The sequence below is a fragment of the Nasonia vitripennis genome, chromosome 1 (genome assembly GCF_009193385.2).
Source record: "Nasonia vitripennis strain AsymCx chromosome 1, Nvit_psr_1.1, whole genome shotgun sequence".
NCBI classification, from domain to species: Eukaryota; Metazoa; Arthropoda; class Insecta; order Hymenoptera; family Pteromalidae; genus Nasonia; species Nasonia vitripennis.
The window spans coordinates 16,565,376-16,587,034 of NC_045757.1; the positions used below are offsets into that span (position 1 = coordinate 16,565,376).

The following is a 21,659-nucleotide window of genomic DNA, read 5'->3' on the forward strand; positions in this document are numbered from 1 at the left end:
GGTTGAAATTTATAAGGATCTACTCCACCTATTTATCTTATCTTCTTCTACGCATTAACCAAACTAAATATATTAGTGGGTGGGTTACCAACGCGCCCTTTGCAGTTGAAATACATTTGAAAAGGTTCGTAATGATTTTTAACTTGAAAAACGATAAAAATCACTGTACATGCGAGCATTTTCAAGCAAATTATGAAAACGTTTTGAGAAAACTTTGTTTCACGCCACATGCACCAGGAAGAGGCAAAATTGTTCGGTGCAAAACTTGGGTGGCATGGCTTTGTCCGTATCTGCAATAATTTGTGACCGGCAGCGTGCATGCGATGAAGTGATCCGTGCCATTAACATAGACCTTGCCCCTTCTGCGAAAAGAGCCGTGTCGCTTTTTCTCACTCGAACTCCATTTACGTCGACTCGTGCGCCTGCATATACACACACGTCCAGACGTCGTGCAATCACAAAAACAGGATCGCAATTGCCCCCAGTCACGCCAAGCCTCGACGAGCTAAAGAGAGAAAGGCCGTTAGCCGTGAAAGCCGCAAAAGAGCTTCTTTCGCAGCGGTAATCGTAATGTAACGGACTCGCTATTGCCGCCGCGCGCGCGGTATAAGCGGCCCTGATTCCAACCTTCGATAGGATCGACGCGCCGAGAATGAAACGGAAAGCGATGCCGGGCTTCCGCTGCATCTCTCAGTAAGCGCGCGCGAGAGAGAAAAAGAGAGAGAGAGAGAGAGAGAGAGAGAGAGAGAGAGAGAGAGAGAGAGAGAGAGAGAAGGAGCTATTGAGACGAGAGGCCGATTTCTGGTATTAGAGAACGAACATCTTATTGACGGGATGAAGAAGCGGCGTATAAGCTTTATACCTACATATACCTCGGTCAGGATAACGAAGATTCAAGGGTGAATCGTACACCACGTTGTGGATAAGTAGGAAAGTTTTCGGATTCCGAGAATGGGTACTTTTGCGCGCTTTGAGAGTTATAAGCAATTTAAAATGATGGCGGTGACCTGATGAGAACGGGCTTTTCACGAGTCGCCGGATTATCAAGATGAAAAAAAAATCAGCGGGATATAGCTCTACGCGTAAATGCGGCAGCTTCGGACAATCATCCGGAAATTGGGTTGGATAAAATTGAAGCAACCGGTGCAGTCGAGAAATAATCGAAAAAAGTGGTGTTCTGCGTCTATTGTACAAGTATTTATTCACAAAATAATTCTTTTGGATGCAAGTCAGTTGACGTTGGTCAGTTGTCAGATTGAATAAACATTGCCAAATAATGTTATTTTAGATACTGTTGCCTTAGCAAATAAACTGGAAATGATTCGAAAGCTTTGTCATGACCTACATTCGATAAAAATCAATGAAACCATTAAAATGCCATGTTTATTTACATTTTTTTTCCTTTCCCGTTCAATTTATATCCCTCAAATAGTGAATTTTATAAAGCAGTTCATGGTAGCTTAAATCAGATCAAATCAGATCATGTCGCGTTCTGGTATCACTTTTGAAGTTCGCAGCATAGAGCAAAATCCACCTGTTCTCCCACGGGGCATTTGCCCTCTAATTCATCTTGGCTTATCGCGCTCGTTGTGCAGCAACAGAAATGCTAGTCGACCGATTTGTTGCTGTTCCAAGCTTCAACGAATTTCGCGAATTCAAAAGCTTGGCGCAGAAAAATTTAAAATACCTCTACTGAAATTCATGAATTAAGAAACTCGATTCATGAACCTCTTGATTTTCATGTTCTTTCCTATATGAACATATTTTATTCATATAAAGTCCTGTGCAAACTGAATCCCGAATTGAAAAGTTGTAATGGAAATTTGTTTAATCAAACTCCCAGGGAGGACAAGTTTTGGAATGCATAGCCGCCAAAAATTGACACCGAAAGCTCGGATTACAAAGTCAAATAACCTTGCTGGTATGTGCTAATCGCATTTCCAATACACGATATTCCACAATATCAGTCGCGAATCATATCTCGGCGTATCCGATTTCGGTAATCTGGCTCCGTCGAGAAAACTCTTCCCAGAAGAAAATAAAAGAAAAACTCTTGATTGCAAGGGCAAAGAAGAGCAGAAAATGAGAGAAAGCGGTTGAGAGATCAGATAAAAATCTGGAACCGAGCAGACGTCGAAAAAAGGAGAGCGAGAGAGAAATGCAGTGTACGGGAGGGCTGCTCGAAGAACGTACCAGAGTGAGAAATCGAGATTACAGACTGCGCTGGATCCCCGCGCGAGCTTGCAGCGCTGCCTCTATACTCGCTCCCAAGGGACTCAAGCCAGCATTTGCACTACTAGCGTTTGCCCAAGGCGAGAGAGAGAGAGAGAGAGAGAGAGAGAGAGAGAGAGAGAGAGAGAGAGAGAGAGAGAGAGAGAGAGAGAGAGAGACAGAGACAGAGAGAGAGAGAGAGAGAGAGAGAGAGAGAGAGAGAGAGAGAGAGAGAGAGAGAGAGAGAGACGGCGGGTTGCAGCACAACGATGCTCCCCGTGTGTCGTACGGCTTAAGCGGTTCCCAGTCGCCATTTAGCTAGCCGACGTTCGATTACGCGAATCGCCCTGAATTATTTGCGCTGTCCGCTCCCCCAGCTCGAAAGTCACAGGCACTCGATTTGAGCTGTACGTTATTTGCGCGCGCGAGACTCTGGTGTCTGGACAGAGATAGGGTACGCGGAATTGATTTCGTTTCTCGTGTGTACAGCAGCTCTTGAGGAGATGGCTAACGGTGGTGGACATCGTTATTTCGTCGACGTTTCGCGATTCCAAAGTATGGATTTCGTTCCAATCGATGCGCACTACGCTTATTCTCGGATAATTCCGGATAGCGTCAGCTATGAATTTTATTAAATACATAAACTCAGCTCAATGGCCGTATTGAAAACTTTCGGTTATTCAAGTAATTTTTGAAAGGGTTTACTTTCGAGTGAAATTCTATGGAAATAGTAGCTGCTGTGGTTCGAAGAATTATCGGAAAAATGTCTAATAAAGTACGGATTGCGAGCAGGCAATAAAAGTGTACGGTCGGTACAGTACTTTGCATGTAATTATTTTTCAAATAACCCAGGGGTACCCTGCTCGTAACCGATGGAACGGGCAGAAGAGACTTTCTTAAATTTCGTTCACGTCGCTATAGATTTTTCTCACTCTCTTGAATTTTAAATGCTAATCTCCACTGAACAATGGCCGCAGAACTCAGGAAAGCTATAAAATACAGCTCTTTGATTGATCGAATTCTCCATAGACGAGACTGGCTATATTTCAGCTCGCGCTTAAACAGTAAATCACCGCGGCTGTAAGACAATCACTTAATCTGTAAAATCCTTTATTTATGAAAGCCCGCTCGCTCGCTCATGCAGGCGCTCGCGCTCGCGCCCAGTCAAGTGTGTAACAAATCACGTCAGATCGTAACAGATTATCTGGCCGATATGTACGATGAGGCAGCCGACGTGTCGGTGCCGATGGCCCCTGCTGCCGAGTCCTGTTAATTGATTCAATCCAGAAACAAAGTTAAGCGCAGCAGATTGGTAGGCGTGTTAAGCGTTGTTGTAACTGCTGTTGCTGCCGCGTGCGGCGCCCCTCCCCTCCCTTCTCCCAGATACTATCGGCTCTAATCACGAACGCACGGGCGACTGCTTTACCCGTAGCGTATGCGGTTTCTTTATGCTACTGCTCTCTGCGCGTGTAATCTCAGGCCGTATATCGCGACGTTCTAATTACTTCCTCAAGCTTCGTACTCTGTGTCGGTACTCTATACATTCTAAAATTACACCGACGGGAATCGAATGAACACACAGCAAGCACCTCGTTAATGAAAATATATCGATTCAACCGCGCAGACGGCTCTTAACAATATACTCCCGAAAAAGAATATACAGCAGCAGCCCGAATCGAAGTATTCAAATGTCATCTCGCGGCCGCTTTCCCGAGGTGTTTTACTTTCAGCGGGCACGAAAAAATTCGGAGCTCGCGAACGGGTCGGAAAAGGAGAGTCGAGAGAAAGAGAGAGAGAAACGTAAATTCTAATTCCCGTCGACTCGAGACCCAATACGAAGTGAAACCGACGGGAGCTGGAAGAAAAAAGCGGCACCTCGCGCGCGCGCGTAAGGGAGCCGAGAGAAGAAGGAGAGCGAATATAGGAAAGGAGACTGTGCCGGGGCTCCGAGGCCTCGGGGTGCCCGCTCGCTCGCGCTATAACGAAATTCATTTTCCCTCTTCGGAGAGATTAATACGAGGAGGGGAAATATAGGCGGCGAGAAAGAATCGACGGAATTCCTACCCACGCAATATAAGTCCGTAGGGCGCGCGCGCGCAGGGGACGGCGAGCAGGAGGGAATTATATTTATTTTAACAGTTCTAATAAATTGGAAACGACCATTCTCGCCGCTGCTGCTGCGCGCGCTTGGCTGTAGCTGTAGACAGACGGTAATTGGCGCGAATCTGCGTGAAAATAAACGTCGGAGTTCCGATATTTTTTCAGTAGCGCGCGGCGGTCGTGGCTGCGCTTGAACTCGGCGAATTTACGATTCAGATTTATGGAAAAAAGGTAAGAATTTAGTATTACCATTCGTCGAGGCGAGTTCATTTTCATCTCAAATCGAGGCGACCTGAAAATTCTGATAATTAAATAATCAACTTTTTCAGCGGTCTAGTAATCTATTGGACAAAGTGCTCCGCGATGCAATAAATCAATGACTACGGAAAGTAAAGCAATATATTCAAAGTTATTCAATAATTTTACGCGATCGCTAACGTACGAGAATTTTTATGGAGATTCAGTTAAAAAAGTCATCTACATTATTCCAGAATGTATATCCTAATAGGCGAGCGAGGTTTCAACGTTTTATTAAAAAAAACTCTTATTCAAACGCAACAATATGCCCTGATTTTTTTTCACCCATAATTCTTAAAGTTCCGACTGATAATATTGCTTCCTCTGATTCAATTACGCCAAACTTTGTCCTTCCCACGCGCCTATATGCTACGAGCTTTCGCGAGAGAACACCGTTTTATAGTTTAATAAATTTTTTCCCCCGAAAATGGAGAAGAAGCCCGCATTACACACACCACATAAATTAATCTCTTTTCAATTTCCTCTTGATTCCATTCCCTCGATAATGCATGCAGCGTTTTTTCTCCTTTTCTTATTGCCTAGGAGTGTTAAACTCAAGAATACAAGCAATTCGAAACAAAGCAGACTCGGAAATAAGCTCAAAACAATTAAGCTATACAACGGTCTCGTCCGCGTTTCGTGCTTGCGCGGCGCTTCCAAGGTCGTTCGCGCGAAACAGGCGAATGTCAATGTCATGAGACCGGCGCTATAAATCATCGCGAAATGAAGCAAAAGATCAGATTTGCATTTCCGCAAACGGGAATAAACACAGCGGCTCGTTGAAAGCACGAGAGCAGCTTTTTCTCCTTCGTTATAATACAATACTCGAAGTCTCTCCTGTGCTGAGCTTTTTTTTCGGCCAACTCTTTACGAGCCCACCTCGTCGCGTGACACGTGAGATTGCGTTTCGTAATTTTCCGTGCTTTATTACGGAATTAAGCGATATACCCTCGCTCGCTCGCTCGCGAGAGAGAGAGAGAGAGAGAGAGAGAGAGAGAGAGAGAGAGAGAGAGCGCCTCCGTGGGCCTTGACACACAGACAGAGGCTTATTCCCAAGTTTCCCACGCTCGTATGCAAAATGATGCTATCGGCGAGCGCGCCGAGCTTGTTTGGAATTAGAAAGCAGTGAAAAACCGGCGTCCTAATGAAGATTGCTTGTTTGTGGCCTTAGGTTTTACAAACACTGCAATAGGCACGAAAATATTTGCATATCTTCAATTGGATAGACTATTGTAAGATTCGTTTTCTTGTGTCCATGCAAAACGATGTTATTTTTGTATTTCATTTATTGCTGCGCGCGATGAAAAATACTATGGATTTATCTATGCTATTGCGAGCCTACTACAATACAAGAGGCGGAAAGGCAAATTCAATTAAGCGCATGCGAAGAGTTGGAACAATGATACATCGCCTTGTCGGCCAAAGCTACTAGTTATTCAGTTTTCAGAGTCAGCCCGATTCTGAAGGTAAAAAATTGAATCTGACACAGTGGTTCGTTGAGAACGTTAACGCTGTGTGCAATTACTTTATTCGCCTTGAAAGCTGTAATTTAAACTTAAATGCGCGCCGAGAGCTTTTTTTAATAAGAATAAAACAAGCGTGATTAATTAAGGAAATCTGATGTAGCACGTAATGAAGTGTGTTTTTCTCTTGCCGCCGTGTTGATCAACTTTGACATATCCCGTTTAATTGAATTCTGTGTTTGCCCGCGTTGACAGATTGCTTTGATAACCGTGCCGAGCGAATTGGACGTGAGCGCATATTTTGATATGTTGGCAAAGTGCAGGATTAATTAATATTTCGAAATCGCCTTTTTTCCCGCTTGCGTTTTATTTGATTACATAATTGAGGTTAATTATAGGGATTCTAATTTAGATACACGCACGACTGCTTTATCGCCCAGCTTACTGATATTGTCGAGCAAATGAGCGGTGGCACCAATATAATTTCGGCAAATTCGTTGAACTATGCATTAACGCCGCGCGCGATATAATAATTATCTAAATTGATAATCATCATAATTTTCCTCCGGAATTTATGTAAGCGTTATCAATAAAATTGGTTTCCTTTTGCTCGGTAATCGAACGCAGATGTGCGTGATTTATGGGATCAATTTGAATTTAACGTGGATACGTAAATAATGCATGATGAACGGATCTCTGCGAAAGGTGCGTCGAAATAGGCTACTTTCATTATTATCGTATAAATAACTTACCAAATGTACTGCGTGGTAACATACGTTCACAGAGAAAGTCGCATCAGATCTCGAAAATTAAACTTTTATCGCTCGCTTCAATCTTTGAAGCGTCGACGACAACGCAACGTTATCATAAGCAATATAACCCAAATGAAAACATGCGCACAAAAACGCGGCAAATTCTCGACGTATCGAGAGAGGTGGAAAGTGGAGAGAGTCGAAAAATCCGTAAATAAAATCGGTGTCGCGGACCTGCTTTATCCCGTTCACCTTCGCGATAAAAGCTTCGTTCGACGAATTTTTAATTCCCAGTGCCATTCACACACGCGGCGCGCAGCTTTCACGTAAAGCTCGAAATTCCTTTTTGCGCGGCAAAGGCTACTGCCGCGCCCATTTGCCCTGGAGAAAAAATTAAATATGAGCGCAAAATCTGGCGCATAGAGCGTCGCTTTTACATTTCAATCATCGAACATCGGAACGTATGTATAGCTATATAGCTACGCGTATCGCGCGCTGCCCGCTCTACTCAAAGCCGTGTGCGCGCAGCATACGCATTCGAGTCGCGCCCAATCAGAGCTCGGAAGCGTTTCATCTATCCTTTCATCCGTTGCTTCTCTCTCTATATATACAGCTACGAAGCACCATCGTTCCTTCTCTTTGTGTCCCGTGCTCACTCGAATTCTGGCACATCCGTCTCGCGTGACGCTCGCCTCTCGAATTGGAAAGTACGCACGGACACACACACACGAGCGTGAGAGCGAGAGCCTTAATTAACTAATCCGGCTATTGCATCGCCCCCCCCCCCCCCGCGCTGTGTGCAACACTCGAGCCTATTCGCGTTTCGCTCTAAATAACGTACTGCAGTCTTATGTAGACGTGCGGCGGCTCTCTCGATAAAAGCCAGGGTCGTTGTCAGGTTGGCCTGTAAGCTCGTCATGCTGTTTCAAAGTAGCCGTGAAAAGGGCCTACTTTGTTACGCTCTGAGCGTCACTTGCTCGCGGTGCTAGTAGTGTGGGGTACCGCCGCTGCATGGCCTCGATGACGTTCATCGACGCGTTTCTGTCGTTTTTTATTTCATCGGATATCAATTAGCGGAACTATTAGGTGAGTGTATTGGATTTTATTGAAATTCCATCGATATGATTCCTATATAAAAGCTCAAACAGCTGCGAATATAGGTTCAACTCTTCTCAACTTCCTCTAAGATAAGAAAGTTCGCTCATTATCAAATTTATTTTTATGCGGCCCTATAAGTTATAATATAACTTTCCCGAAGTTTTAGCTTTAGCGCGCGAGGCACTTATTCCCTAGAGCGTGATTTTCTTCGAGAAAATCAGTCAATCATCTCGTTAACTGGAAATTAATTGCCTCGGAGTAATGTAGGTCCTCATAAATCCATCATCACGTTACCAATCTTTTATAATGCCTTATTATACCATGTCAAAAGAGAGATCATAAATTATTTTCCGGCCACCGCCTAACATACTGGAAAAATTTACTCGAAATATTTCCATTGCAAATATTGTACTCTTTCGAATTGAAATTGGCATTTATAACGAATTTTACAATTTGTAGTATGACAATGCGAGAAATTCTCGCGTGAAATTGAATGTTTGCACCAGCGCCTTCGATGCTTTTTTTGTTTTTTTCACATGGCATCTGGAACTCGAAAGTTCATCGCCTCATCTACGCAAGCCTTCCACGCTGCCCTATCTTGTGTCAACCCCACCCAAGATGCACCTCTCCGATCGACACCCACCCGTCCTATTTCTACTAGATCCGCTTTTACGTTGTCCTCCCATCTACGTCTAGGTCTACCTAGAGGTCGCGTTACCATCGGCCTGCCCTTCATGACACGCGCTGCCGTACGGTCATCTCCCATTCTCGCTACGTGCCCTGCCCATCCCAATCTGCGCGATTTTATTATTCTGTTAATATTTGGTAACGCGTACATATTGTGTAACTCATCATTGTGTAGTCTCCTCCATTCCCCGGTTTCCTCATCTTTCTTCGGCCCGTATATTTTTCGCAAGACTTTATTTTCAAATACCCTAAAACGGTTGTCCGCCTGCTTAGTAAGAGCCCACCTTTCGCACCCGTACAGAACCACCGGCAATATTATTGTCCTGTATATTCTTATTTTAACGTTTTTAGACAACAGCCTCGACTTAAGAATGGAGTTTCTTATTTATTTCGACATTAATCTCGTTTCTATCATTTATGGTCGTACCCAGATACCTGAATTCGCTAACCTTTTCAAAAGTAAAATTCCCAACTCTGAGATCTTCCTCCCCTCTGCAGATGCCTAGCTTATCCACAATCATGTACTTTGTTTTTGATTCACTCACATCTAACCCTGTATACTCCACCGCTTTTATGAGGATTTCTGCGTTTCTTGCTATCGTTTCCCCACAATCCCCTAGTATATCCAAATCATCTGCGTAGCCTAGTATCTGCGTTGTTCCATTAAGCGTTGCGCCCAGCTGGCTAACCTGCAGTTTTCTAACGGCATACTCTAACGTTAAGTTGAACAGCACCGTAGAGAGCCCATCCCCTTGTTTTAAACCATCGCGTATCATGAAGGGTTCTGATACATTACCGCCTACTCGGACCTTTCCCGTGCTTCCGTTCAGACATATTTGAATTAATCTCACGAGTTTTTTTCGGTATACCGAGAAGTACTAGAATTTGATACATTTTGCTTCGCTTAATAGAGTCGTATGCTTTTTTAAAATCTATAAATAGTTGGTGTATGGTTTCGCAAAATTCCCACTTTTTCTCTAACAACTGTCTTATGGTAAACGTTTGATCGCTCGTCGATCTGTTGCGCCGAAATCCGCACTGATAATCTCCTACTATATCTTCCGCGAATGGAGTGAGTCTAGCTTGTATTACGTTTGACAGAACTTTGTAGCACGTTGCTAAAAGTGAAATACCCCTATAGTTATTGCAGTCTGTCTTATCCCTCTTTTTAAAAATCGGTATAATGATAGATTCCTTCCAATTTTCGGGTATTGTTTCATTTTTCCAGATGGCACATACTAGTTTATAGATTTTGAAAGTGAGCTCGACGCCCCCATATTTGAGTAACTCAGCTGGTATAGAGTCATTTCCCGCGGCTTTGTTGTTTTTTAGTTTTTTAATCGCGGCCTCTACTTCTTGGTAGCTCGGTTCCTCCACGTGGGGTTCAGCAGTGTGAATTTCGTCCCCTAATTCTTCGCTATTTTCGTGCACGTTTAATAATTTATCGAAATAATTTTTCCACAGCGACAGTAATTCGTTGTCATTTGTTACGAGGTCCCCGTTTTCGTCCTTCATCAATTGCGCTCTACTCCTAAAACCCTTTCTGATGGCGTTAATCCCTCTGCACATTTCGCGGGGGTTATTTTCCTTACTGTTAGTTTCTATTCTCCTAATAAGATTCTTTTGATACTCCCGCTTCTTATTTCTGTAGATCGCGCTCGTCTGTTTCCTTACGTTATAATACTCTTCTACGGTCCTATCGCTTCTATTTTGTAAGTTATATAATTTAGCCTTTTTGCGCCTTTCAAACCAGAGTTCGCACTCTTCGTCAAACCATGGTTTGCTCTTTGGCTTTATCTTTTTACCCAGTACTTTGTTCGCGGCCTCTTTTACCGTTTTTTTGATGTCCCCCCATAAGCTATTCGGTTCGTCATTCCCCTCCGGCGATGTGTTTGCTTCTTTAAGTGCCTGAAACCTGTTATTAATTTCTATCTGGTACCTAATTCGCTCTGTTCTATCTCGTAGCTTCTCAATATTGAAGCTTTCTACCTTGTTTGCTCGCTTACTATTTTTATTCGCTACTAGTCTAGCTCTTAATTTGGCTACTACTAGGAAGTGGTCCGAGTCGCTATCTACCCCTCTGTAAGCCCTTATGTCAAGAACATTAGTATGACGTCTTTTTTCAATGAGGAAATGATCAATTTGGTTCTGTGTGGCCCCGTCCGGCGATGTCCACGTTGCTTTGTGTATGTCCTTGTGCTTAAAACACGTAGTTTTGATTATAAGATCTTTTGCCGCCGCGAAATTTATGACCCTAATACCGTTATCATTGCTAGCTTCGTGCAGGCTTTCCTTCCCTATAGTAGGCCTAAAGATTTCCTACCTACCTATTTTAGCATCGAAATCGCCTAATACTATTCTTGTGTCGTAAGACGCGAAGTGGTCGATTACCTGCTCTAAAGTTTCGTAATAGAAATCCTTAGCTTCTTCTTTTTTGTCCTTCGTAGGACAGTGTACATTAATAAATACATATCTATACCATTCACCTTCGATAATGATGTACGAGAGCCTATCATTGACGGATTTGAAACTTTTAACCGAATGTATGATGCTTTTGCTTACGAGAAATCTGATGCCTAGAGATCCCCCACTCCCGGCCCCATACAGGTACGTGAAGTTACCCGATGCTAGTACTCAGCCATCTGGCCACCGCGATTCCTGTATTGCTACCTAATCTAGATTGTACCTGGCATTGTAACAGCGCCTTCGATGTTACTCAAGTAAATTTTATGCAGTTCAAAATATTGATAATGAATATGTATAATGAATCTCCCAAAAAAACTTTTTTCAAAAGTGAAAACCTTGGCAAGAAAAAGACTAATAAAACGTAGTGAAATCTCTAAAGGTTTTCACTTTTGAAAAAAGTTTTTTTGGAAGATTCCACCTCTTTTACAAAGCATATCCTCCTTGCTATTGCACTTCATGAAATGAAATGCAATGCTTTAGACATTGATCGCATCGCGCATATAATCGTATAGCATTATTATATGCATATAATCGCGTGTGTCGCCGAGTAGCAGACGAATGTAAAGTAGATGAACAACTTTAACCACCGGTGTATAATACCTAATATAATACTCACACGTGAGGAGACGAAAAAAATCGGGAGAGGATGGAAACTCTGAACGAAAAGAAATATACCGAGCAAATTTTCAACTTGCAATATTAAGTTAATAACTTAATATTTTTGGATTAATCTTTTTAATCATGAAAGATTAGGTTAATATATTCAAGTAGATACCAACAGATTGCGCATACGCGCAATAGTAATGATTTAAATGCTCTCGAGATTTTTTTAAGGTTAAGAAAACCCAATTTCAAAGTATATAGGGTTGCGCCGTCGACAAATCGTACTTCGTACTTTTTCTTACCAGCGCGGCGCTGTCGCGCCCTTTGATGCAAAATTACGACATCAATCGTTGGAAAATCTTAAACCCTCTAATCGATTATTTCCATCCCCTTATCGTCGACATACATACCACTTATCGCGCTGGATAAATAGCTCTCGAAAGCCTCGGAAGAAGTGGGTATCCCGCAAACTTGCTCCCAGCTCGAGTTTGTCGTGTTACGCCGTATTTACGGCGCCTCATCAATATTTCCCGCACTAGAAATGCAGAGCTCGCTCGCCTCGCCTAAGTATGCTTTCGCCTCGTCAGAGTAACAAGACCTAAAGAGTATAAGAGAGATAGTCGACGCTATTGCTCTACTTAGCCGGGCTATATAGGCGAAAGCCACACGAGCCTTGTCTCTCTCTCCGTCCCTCTGTCTCTCCGAGCCTCTGTCTCCACCAGCTTCCGACGCTCTCTCTCTCTCTCTCTCTCTCTCCCCCCTCTCTCTCTCTCTCTCTCTCTCTCTCTCTCTCTCTATCCCTTTATCCCTCTCTTCGCTCTTCCGGCGAGTGTGCGTTGCTGGCCTGGCAGCAAAGTGGTTCGCCGGAGTAGCTTTTACCCCGCTGGCTGATGTTTCAAGGTTATACGCCTTTTGCCGGTGTCGTCGGCTCTTCTTCTTTTTTGCGTTCCGACACGTGCTAATCGCTGGCTCTCTGCCAGCTATGCGAGTGCAGTAACGTTTTCATGTTCGCGCGGCTCTCTGCATGCGACGTGCTGCACTGCTACTGTTGCGCGTTGCAGTAGTACGAGTCAACGTTCAGCGATACGAGAAATTACTTTGCCAATTGTCAGAAATCAAGTACCCGATTCGACGATATCCGTACGCGTGTTGTCGTTTGTAAAGCTATCGAATGTCAAGTTGGCTTTTATTTATTTTTGATAGAAACTTTGCAATGACTGGCATATCCGATGGGACCGCTTGTATTATAACAAATACCTCCTGTTTGTTAAAGATCCTTTTTTGGTTTTTGTATACCGAAGAACCGATGAAGTCGGTAATTCTGCCGAGGTGGAGGGGGGGGGGGTTCGCTGAAGTAGCATCAATAGCTGCTTTATGATCTTCGAAAATTCGTGACCACGCGCTGGCTGGCAACCTATAGAGCTATAAAATTATATTCACGGCACACTCCAGTTGCGAATTCAATTTCGGATGCCCCTCGTCAATCCGATTAACGTCGATTAACGTGCGTCGATTGCTGCTGCTATATATACCGATTCATGCCTGTCGGCATTTTTTGCACGAGCCTACGTCGTGAAAGACCGACGGGAAAATTTCGTGTGCGCGAGTGTTCGACGAGCTCGCTTGCGTGTCTGTGATGCTTTTGATTTTTCCGCGCGCGTACATGAAAGAGTTCGATACATGATGGGTTTTCCGAATAATCAAAGCTCAAATATTTAGAAACACTCTTATAATATATAAATAACTTTCGATAACGAAAATAACTTTAAATAACGATCGTTCGCCTTTGTCAAGGCGTTGGTAATCGTTCGATTTTTTTTTTTTGGTCATAATCGTAAAATCCTAATGACAATAAAAGCGCATGCAAAATGTGTGTATAAGAGAGCGTGTATAAGACTCACCAGAACGTAAACGGCGAAGGGCATGACGACCATGGCGACGAGAAGATCAGCGACGGCGAGACTGACGATGAAGTAATTAGTGACTGTCTGCAAAGTCCGTTCCCTCTGCACAGCCAGTATCACGAGCACGTTACCGAAGATCGTGAGGAACGGCACGATCACGAGTATCAGGGCCCACCAGTTCTTCGCGTCTTCGACTTTCTCGATCGTAGCACTGCACTCACCACTGTAGTTGCCGAAACTGTCATTGCCGAGAGCGCAGCTGACGTTGGCCAGGCTCGAGTTGAACAAGTCCAGCTCGGGATCGTAGTAGGTGCTGAGATTTGCGAGGGCGCTGTAGTTCAGCTTGTTGATGTAGTCGTTGAGGTCGTCGAAGATGAGGTCGGAGATGTTGGTGAAGTTGCCGTCCGCCGAGTCGTTGGACCCCGCCAGAGCCGCGCCATTGCCCGGCAGCGAGTTGTTGTTGTTTGCGTCGTTGAGCCAGCCGAAATCCAGATCGAGACTGCTGCTGTTGCTGTCGTCGCGAGTTGCGTGGAAGCTGTTGGCGATGATGTTGCTGGTATTGCGGTTGAATTCGTCGGGAGGTCGATCGCCGATGCTCTCGAGCAGGAGCCTCGGTATCGTCGCGTCGCTCGGACGGCTCTCCATCTCTTCGACTTGGACGTCACTGGCGGGAAATTTGAATCACCGAGGGACGGATCTTTATTAAACGACTCGATCGATAGCTCGCTTCGCATTGCCTTTCAACGCCGCCATCCTCGCCGCGCGCCTTTTCCTTCCTCTCGTCTTCTTTTTTCACTCGTTTCGCTGCTGCTGTGGCTTCCTTTTCTGCTTCACAGACGCAGTCGTCTCTCGATATCCCACCTTTTTTCCCCGCTTCCGTTTCTAGCGGCCTGACGGAAGCGTCGAGATACTCGAGACGCAGTGCGAATCCAACGGATTACTGTCTTCTCGACGAGAAGCGTGTCTAATGCCATCCACGGGTCTTATCGATCTACCTGGAACACGATACGAGCAATTAGATTGACCGAGTCAGATGCGACTTAGGTCGTCTATTAGTTATGTTAATCTCGGATTTGGACGTTGACGTTTTAGGATCAAGGAGAAATTGTTTTTCGATATCGTGCGCCGAAATGACGTATATCAATGGGAAATAGTCGAATTTATTCGAACAGTTGATGTTGATGACTAATACTTGTCAAAGAATTTTCATTACAGAAAAATTAAAAATCAGAGCGCCACGTGTAAAATCAGTACTAAGTGTGCAGCTTTCGAATTCAATATACGTTTAAGGTATTATTATTTAAAAAAAAAACATTCTTCGGAGAGAAAAGCGAACACGAGTGAAAAATTTAAATTTTGCCTCCATAGTGTGCTATATAGCAGTTAAAATATTATGACCCTTATGCACTGAAAAATGTTCAGCTTGAAAGCTTTCTAGATTATTGGGTATATAAATAAGGAGCATGAAACTGCTTTATCCATAAAAAGGTATACTTCTTCTCGAAAACTTATTCGAATAGACATTTATACTGAAAAACGATCATTTCCAATACTGAGAATCCATTGCTTCGAATATTCAGCAATTTTACAAACTATCAATCACGAAAAATAATTGCCATGTATAGTTGCTGTAAGAAGCAAATTAGGTAATGCTTGTATTAAGATTTGCATTCAAATAAGCTCGTTTGCATAAAAGGGACGAGGTCTACGATGTAAAATGCTTAATGCCTTGTTATTACTACCAATTATGTAAAATGCACTATTTGGTGAAAATAGCAAGATTATCACATCACGCAAGCTCCTCGTAAAAATTGGAAACAACTCCATTCTCAAAAGCACACGTTGAAACCACACCTTCGCCCACTATAGAACGAAAATTAACCCGCAATGCGTACCCGCCGTGTATCATGCGTTGAACTAGCCTTTCTCCCACCAGATCCGTAGTTCGCAAAACTCGCTCCAAAACAGAGAGCCAAGTAATTCCCAGCCGCTAACTTTTCGTTCCCGATTTATCACGACTAGCGCGCCGTGCATTTACAAGAAAGTAAGCCGTACTGCTACAGCGACCACTTGAAATATCGCAAAAACGCCCGGACATTTAACTTGCCGGTATAAGTATGAGCCAGATGCAGGTGCATTAAAACGAAATTTCGTCGGAGCTGCTGCGCACGTGGCCGCGCCTCGCGTCCCTCGAACTCCCGAGTATACTTTTAATTTTTTATTTCCACTTACTTCGGAGCAGCTTCGAGGATTCCGCGTTGAGGAATTTCAGGATTTCCTTGAGAGCCGGCAGCGCATCGGCTACACGTAGAATTCTCATCGACCGCTCGCGGCGGTTCATCCCCTGCGGGTCATCTTGTAACCTTCCACCACAGCGCGAGACCTAATATGGCAAGTCGCGCATTCTTTTCCGCAAAGACGCCAACTATTCAAGAAATTACGTTTATCCAAAATTATTCTATTACCGCGTCTTGCGGAGGCCCTGGCATCTGTAGGGGGATGGCCGATTATGGTGTGCGTGGCGAACTGATCGATGGTTATTGCAAGAGAGAAGATCGTTTTGTTTAGTTGCTATCGCTTTGCCATTAAGCATCGAGAGGAAAACTTGGACGAGTAGGACTATGGGAAAAATATACGAGTCTCGACGAATTTTCGCAAACAATGAACTGCTTCTCGAGAATTCAAGCCGGACTATCATAATTCACGCTCGACCTCCAGAACTTTTCGACGCAGTCCGATACAGCGAGTGCGAGATGTCAAATTTAATGGAAACCGACGCGCTGTATACGCTCCGCGTCGTCATGTATATCTGTATACTGGGGCCAGCACAACGGGACGTGGCGCAAAAATTGAATTCGTCCAGAGCTCTGGGAAAAAAAGTTGCGAAAAAACAACGCGCGCCGCAGACAAGGCAAGTGTGATTTACCTGACGCAAAATATACCGAATAAAAGTTTACGCGTAATCGGGCTTGCTAGCTTCTCTCTGGTCAGATTTGCGCAGTTTGAAAGGCGCGACGCTATAAAGCAAGAGCTGGATTTTTGTATTCCGGGATGTTATTTCAAAAGCAATTATTTTAGCCGAGCTTAACCGACAGAGTAACGACGTCGAGTGTGTCGAAGATATTTTTATCGCTTATTTTAAATTGTCACACTTCTTTATAGATGTAATAACAATTTTATGGACACGAGAAGAGTTTATAGCTTACGGTGGTATCGACCAGATGTCAGTATAATGAAAAATAGGGTGTTTACGAGAAACAAAATGCCAAAGATTTATAACTTGAGTAAAAACTACTAATTGTATTTTTTATTTTTTAATATCTTGACTTTTGCAATATTTACATTTTAGCAAATCAGTACAAAAGAATCATTCAGAATAAAATCGAAGCTCTTCCTCGTTACCCTTTTCAACAATCGATATAAAAAAGCTCACCGCGAAATTTTCGTGAGTAAAATTTGACGTTTCATCAATCAATCTATTGTTACAAACGGAGAGGAGACAGAGTCGAAAGCGAAAAAGTAGACGACGGGACTCGAACTCGCGGACCCGAGAGCCAGAGGCCTGTGCTCTAACCACTGAGCTAACGTCTACGATGCATTCGGACGCTATGCATCGTAGTACGGCTCGGTGGACTCTTATCGCTGACTCGTCTTCGCTGCTCGCGTTGCAGACGTGTGCGTCTGTGACACTATCAAAGGGTGAAAAGAAAAATGAAAAATGATTTTTCTGCAGGGATTTTAAATCCCGATGCAGATTATAATTATTCTCTTAATTAAAAACGTGTCCTGTATATTTAATCGTCGAAAAAGCCCCCGTGGGTGCGGCATGTATAAAAAAATATTCATCCAGTATATAGTACATAGTGCGCCGCGGTATAGTCGTAATTCAAAAATAATCATTGCCATCTGCGCACTTTCGGAATGATGAAATTTCGCCCCCGAATTAATTGTGGCGCGGCAGCGCAGCCTTTCTCAACGATTTGTGCAATAATATAACGCGCGCGCAAAGTTAGAGCTTTTACAGAGCAAACGAAAAAAGACCTCTCCCGCGTCTCGTTTCGTCGTTTCGCAACTGTTTTGTCGCCGCGCGTAAGCCGTCGCGTCCGCTCCAGCGCATATATACACACCCTGCCTTCCTCATCAAGATGAACAATAAAACCAAGTGCAGCTGGAAAAAGTCTCCTCCTCCGCGTCCGCGCAGGACTTGAAACAACTTCAAGGCTACCTCTCTTTTCCCGGCGTTTGTCCGAATTACCAAAGCCATCCGCAGGCTGCGCTTCGTCTGTCGACCCTCGTTTTATTTCTAGTTTTTTTTTTATGATTCTCCTTTATAGCAGCTCCTTTATTCCGAATTTGAGAAGCGAGTCGAACGAACCAGCGCGCCGGATGAGTAACTTCCCTCATTTCCTCGGGAATGCACAGCCTTGGCTGCTGGCCGGGGGGTCGAGATTAATTTTGCGAAAGTTCCCCTCCGATAGGTACATCGAGCGCGCCCCGGCTTTTTCGCCAGAGTCGATAGTATATATGTATAGGTATACACAGGAGGGTAAGGGCAAGGTGTAGCAGCAGCAGCAGGTCGCTAGTGTCTGAAGCGTCGGGCCTCGGCGTATAATCAGGGAACCGGAGGCGGCTCTCGTCACCTGCGTTTATACCGGCCGATTTGTCGGCCGATGATTAATTATCGAGTTATTGGACGGTTTAGTCGATGGAGCCGCGGATACGAGGATAAATGCGACGCGACGTTATTATACGCCCGATACGACTTAATTGTCAGTCGGGTTGATTCAGTTAAGATACGCGGTTATTATATATCGATCGACGTGCGGTCGATCTGCTTCTTTTTTTCAGCGCGATTGTGTTTTGAAACATCTCCCAGTGTACGTATACGTATGAACTTTGACCCCTGATTTCCATCGTATGGATTTTTCGCGCATCGCCATCGGAAGTTTATCGATTAAACGAGGAGAACAATGGGGTTGTATAGTTATTCGTTTATTATACTATTTTCTTTTACAGTTTCCTCGTCAGGATGGACGACGGGAATCGCGAAAATACATACGCGTGTTTTTACGATAAAAAATAACGTCAAAGTACGGGCGAACGCGTAAAAAAATACACCCGGAAATACAAGAGCTCTTGGCGTGAGCGTCGATGAAAAAACGAACGCGTCATAATTCCGGCAGCGACACAGCGTAGCAGAGCAGTGGTGTATACCTGACGGGCGCGACATTGAAATTGTACACAGATCTTCGGATCCTACTCTATCTCGACAAGTGCGGCAATTAAACTGAGCGCGCGGTATGATTAATACAGCACACGGCTCCTTAGCAAAGCAAAAGCTCGTCGGGCACGCGAATGCTCGAGGAAAGAAATCTATGTACAAATGACGCAATGAGCAGTGGCCATCTCCGATAATACACATCTCGGGGGCGGTTCATTAAAAACTCGCAGACTCGCGCGAGCGCCGAGAAGATCCTTTTTTTCACCATTATTTACGGCGGCGCGCGCGTCCATGATTAAATCTCGCGCGTCCGGCTGATGCGCGGGCGCAACGCCCCAACATCATGCGATAAGGAACCGAGAGAGAGAAGGTACGGTGGAAGGGAGCGAGAGAGAAAAAAAATTGGAAACATTTACTACGCGCTACACCGAGAGATAGCTCAAAGCCTCCATATACGGCTTTCGTCCAAAGTTTCAAATATATATATATATATATATATATATATATATATAGCCGTGCTTTATATGAGCGCTTTAATGGATGTTTTTATGTGCGGACCGGCTCGTCAAATAGTTCGGCCGCACGCGTGCGTGTTGCGAGAGGACGAAAGTTTTTTTTCTTTTTTTTCGCCGTTCCTCCGCTGCCTATAGGCAATGACTTTCCGCTTCTTCGCTTCTTCGCCGCGGCGACGGAGAGAAACTAGCGCCGCAATCGCGGATTGATCAGCCGCATGAAATAGGCGCGCGGGATATATAATATATATATAACAAAGTATAATATATATATATATATATATATATATATATATATATATATATAACAAAGTGTGCTATCGATATAAAAAAAAAGAAGTCATTGATTTTTCGGGGTCACGCGCGCGCGCAGCTTATGCTTTATGACCGAGTTTCAGCCGATTAACGGTGATTGCTTCAACACATATTAGAGCCGGCGCGGCGGGAAAAATCTATTTACGTTTGTTGACAGCTTTAGCACGCTTACAAAAATTTATGGACTCGTAAAGACCTCTGCGTGCGCTCCCCAAGAGAGAGAAAGAGAGAGAGAGAGAGAGAGAGAGAGAGAGAGAGAGAGAGAGAGAGAGAGAGAGAGTGCGTATATTACACACCATTGTGTACGTGCGTGGCTGCGTGGGTAGTGCGCGCCACCGTCTCCCCTAAAACAAGAGATTTAAAAAGACGTTAATGCGTTTGAGTAGCTGCTGCCGCTGTGGCTGCCGCTGTAGCTGCCGCTAGCGTTGATTAAATTCTCAAGGGAGGGCCGGACAAAGTTCGCCCTTTATTTTTTATCATATTTTTCAGTTCGTGCGAGAGGAATGTGTCGAGATTACGACGTGCTGGTATTTCCAGCTGAGAAGATCCCTGTGTGTGTGTATGTGTGCTTCTGGGCGATGTCGTGTATTAATTTGCAAAATATGCGCGCATAAAACCCTAAGATAAAAATAGCTCGACGTGGGCTGTAACAACATTTTTCGAGTTTCGCATTCTTCGATACGTTTCGCGCGAGCGCAGTGGGTATTTTTAAAACGCGCCCGGAGACGTTATAGTCGTATCAATTTTTCACGTCGAACACGCGGCCGACTGCAATTTTGCAAACGATATCCCAGAGGAATCGCCGGTGCTGTACACTTTTTGGCGAAACATCGAACGTGATGGGCGCGTATGTAGGGTATAACGGCACCGCACATCGTGTGATAGGAAAATTTTGGCAATAAATACCATTTCGCTGACAGCTGTGAGCATAACGAATTTTTAGTCACCCGCAATTAATCGTGATAAGAGAGCGAGAGAAGAAGGTACGGAAAAATTCTCTCTTTCTCTTCACCCGCTCTTTGGCGCTATTTATACTGACCTTCTTTGCTCATTCTTGTGCAGTAAGCGTTCAGCATTTCTTCCATATCTATCCTCAGTATATACCGAGAGTGTTGCTCTTATATATTGGCCTTCGTCCCGACGTCCAAACGGCAGTCGAAAATGCGGCCTAAATCCTCTGAAATTGACGGTGCGTCGTCCCATACATAGATGTATACGCTTATATACGTATACTTCTCCAGACCTATATATACGGATTGTCACGGACACGAAGAAATATAATCTCAACCTTTGAAAGCTATTTACGCGCACCCTCTCTCTCTCTCTCGATCTCCCTGCTGTCCCTCCGTTATTTTTCAGCTCAGGAGAGAAAGCCGATTTCGATTCATTGTCATTCTCGAATTGCTCCGCGCCGACTCGATTTTTCATCGGGGGAGTGGTTTTGCAGGAAAAATTGCGAGAAACCACACCGAAGATGGACTCCGCGAGCATAATCGTCCCGGCAAATTGATTCTCCGTGTAATAACAATTTAATAGTCCCCGCCGCGCGCACTTAGAGCTCGAGCGTCGAAGCCTCGCCGCTGCCGTCATCAATTTCAGATTACAACAGCTGCAGCAGCAATATCGCAGCGCATGAAATATGCAATGCGCATAGCAGCGCGTCTCTTTACAATGCAGCTCAAAGCCGCGTGTGCACGGAGCTGTTATCTCGGCAAAAAAGACATCGCCTCGGGGGGCGATCGAGGGGGAACGTTTTTCTCCTTTCAGCCGCGCCGCGAGAGAGAGAGAGAGAGAGAGAGAGAGAGAGAGAGAGAGAGAGTAGCGGCTACATTGGCCGTGTACACTTCGCCTAATTCCCGGAGGGTCCCGGCGCGAGCATGTTTCGGTAACTATAACAGGCCGGCATAGCAGCGCGGAATTTCGTACACATCGGGCCATCGCGTGCGAGCCAAAGTTACACCTTCTGCGCTTCGTGTACTGGTAGTATAGCTGCTGCTCGTAGCTATGCTCTGGGTGCGGCGGCGGGCAAG

The 21,659-nt window shown here is 44.5% G+C and overlaps 1 protein-coding gene across 2 annotated transcripts in view; it reads right to left on the reverse strand.

Annotated features, from left to right (window-relative positions):
• Positions 1-21,659, reverse strand: part of LOC100118577 (dopamine D2-like receptor) — a 169,325-nt gene that overhangs the window by 139,257 nt on the left and 8,409 nt on the right. For both annotated transcript variants that reach the window (XM_016987415.2, XM_016987414.2), the window contains exon 2: positions 13,579-14,576. In XM_016987415.2, coding sequence (XP_016842904.1) covers positions 13,579-14,226 — 648 coding nt within the window. In that variant the 5' untranslated portion in view covers positions 14,227-14,576. The remainder of the gene's footprint in view (positions 1-13,578; positions 14,577-21,659) is intronic.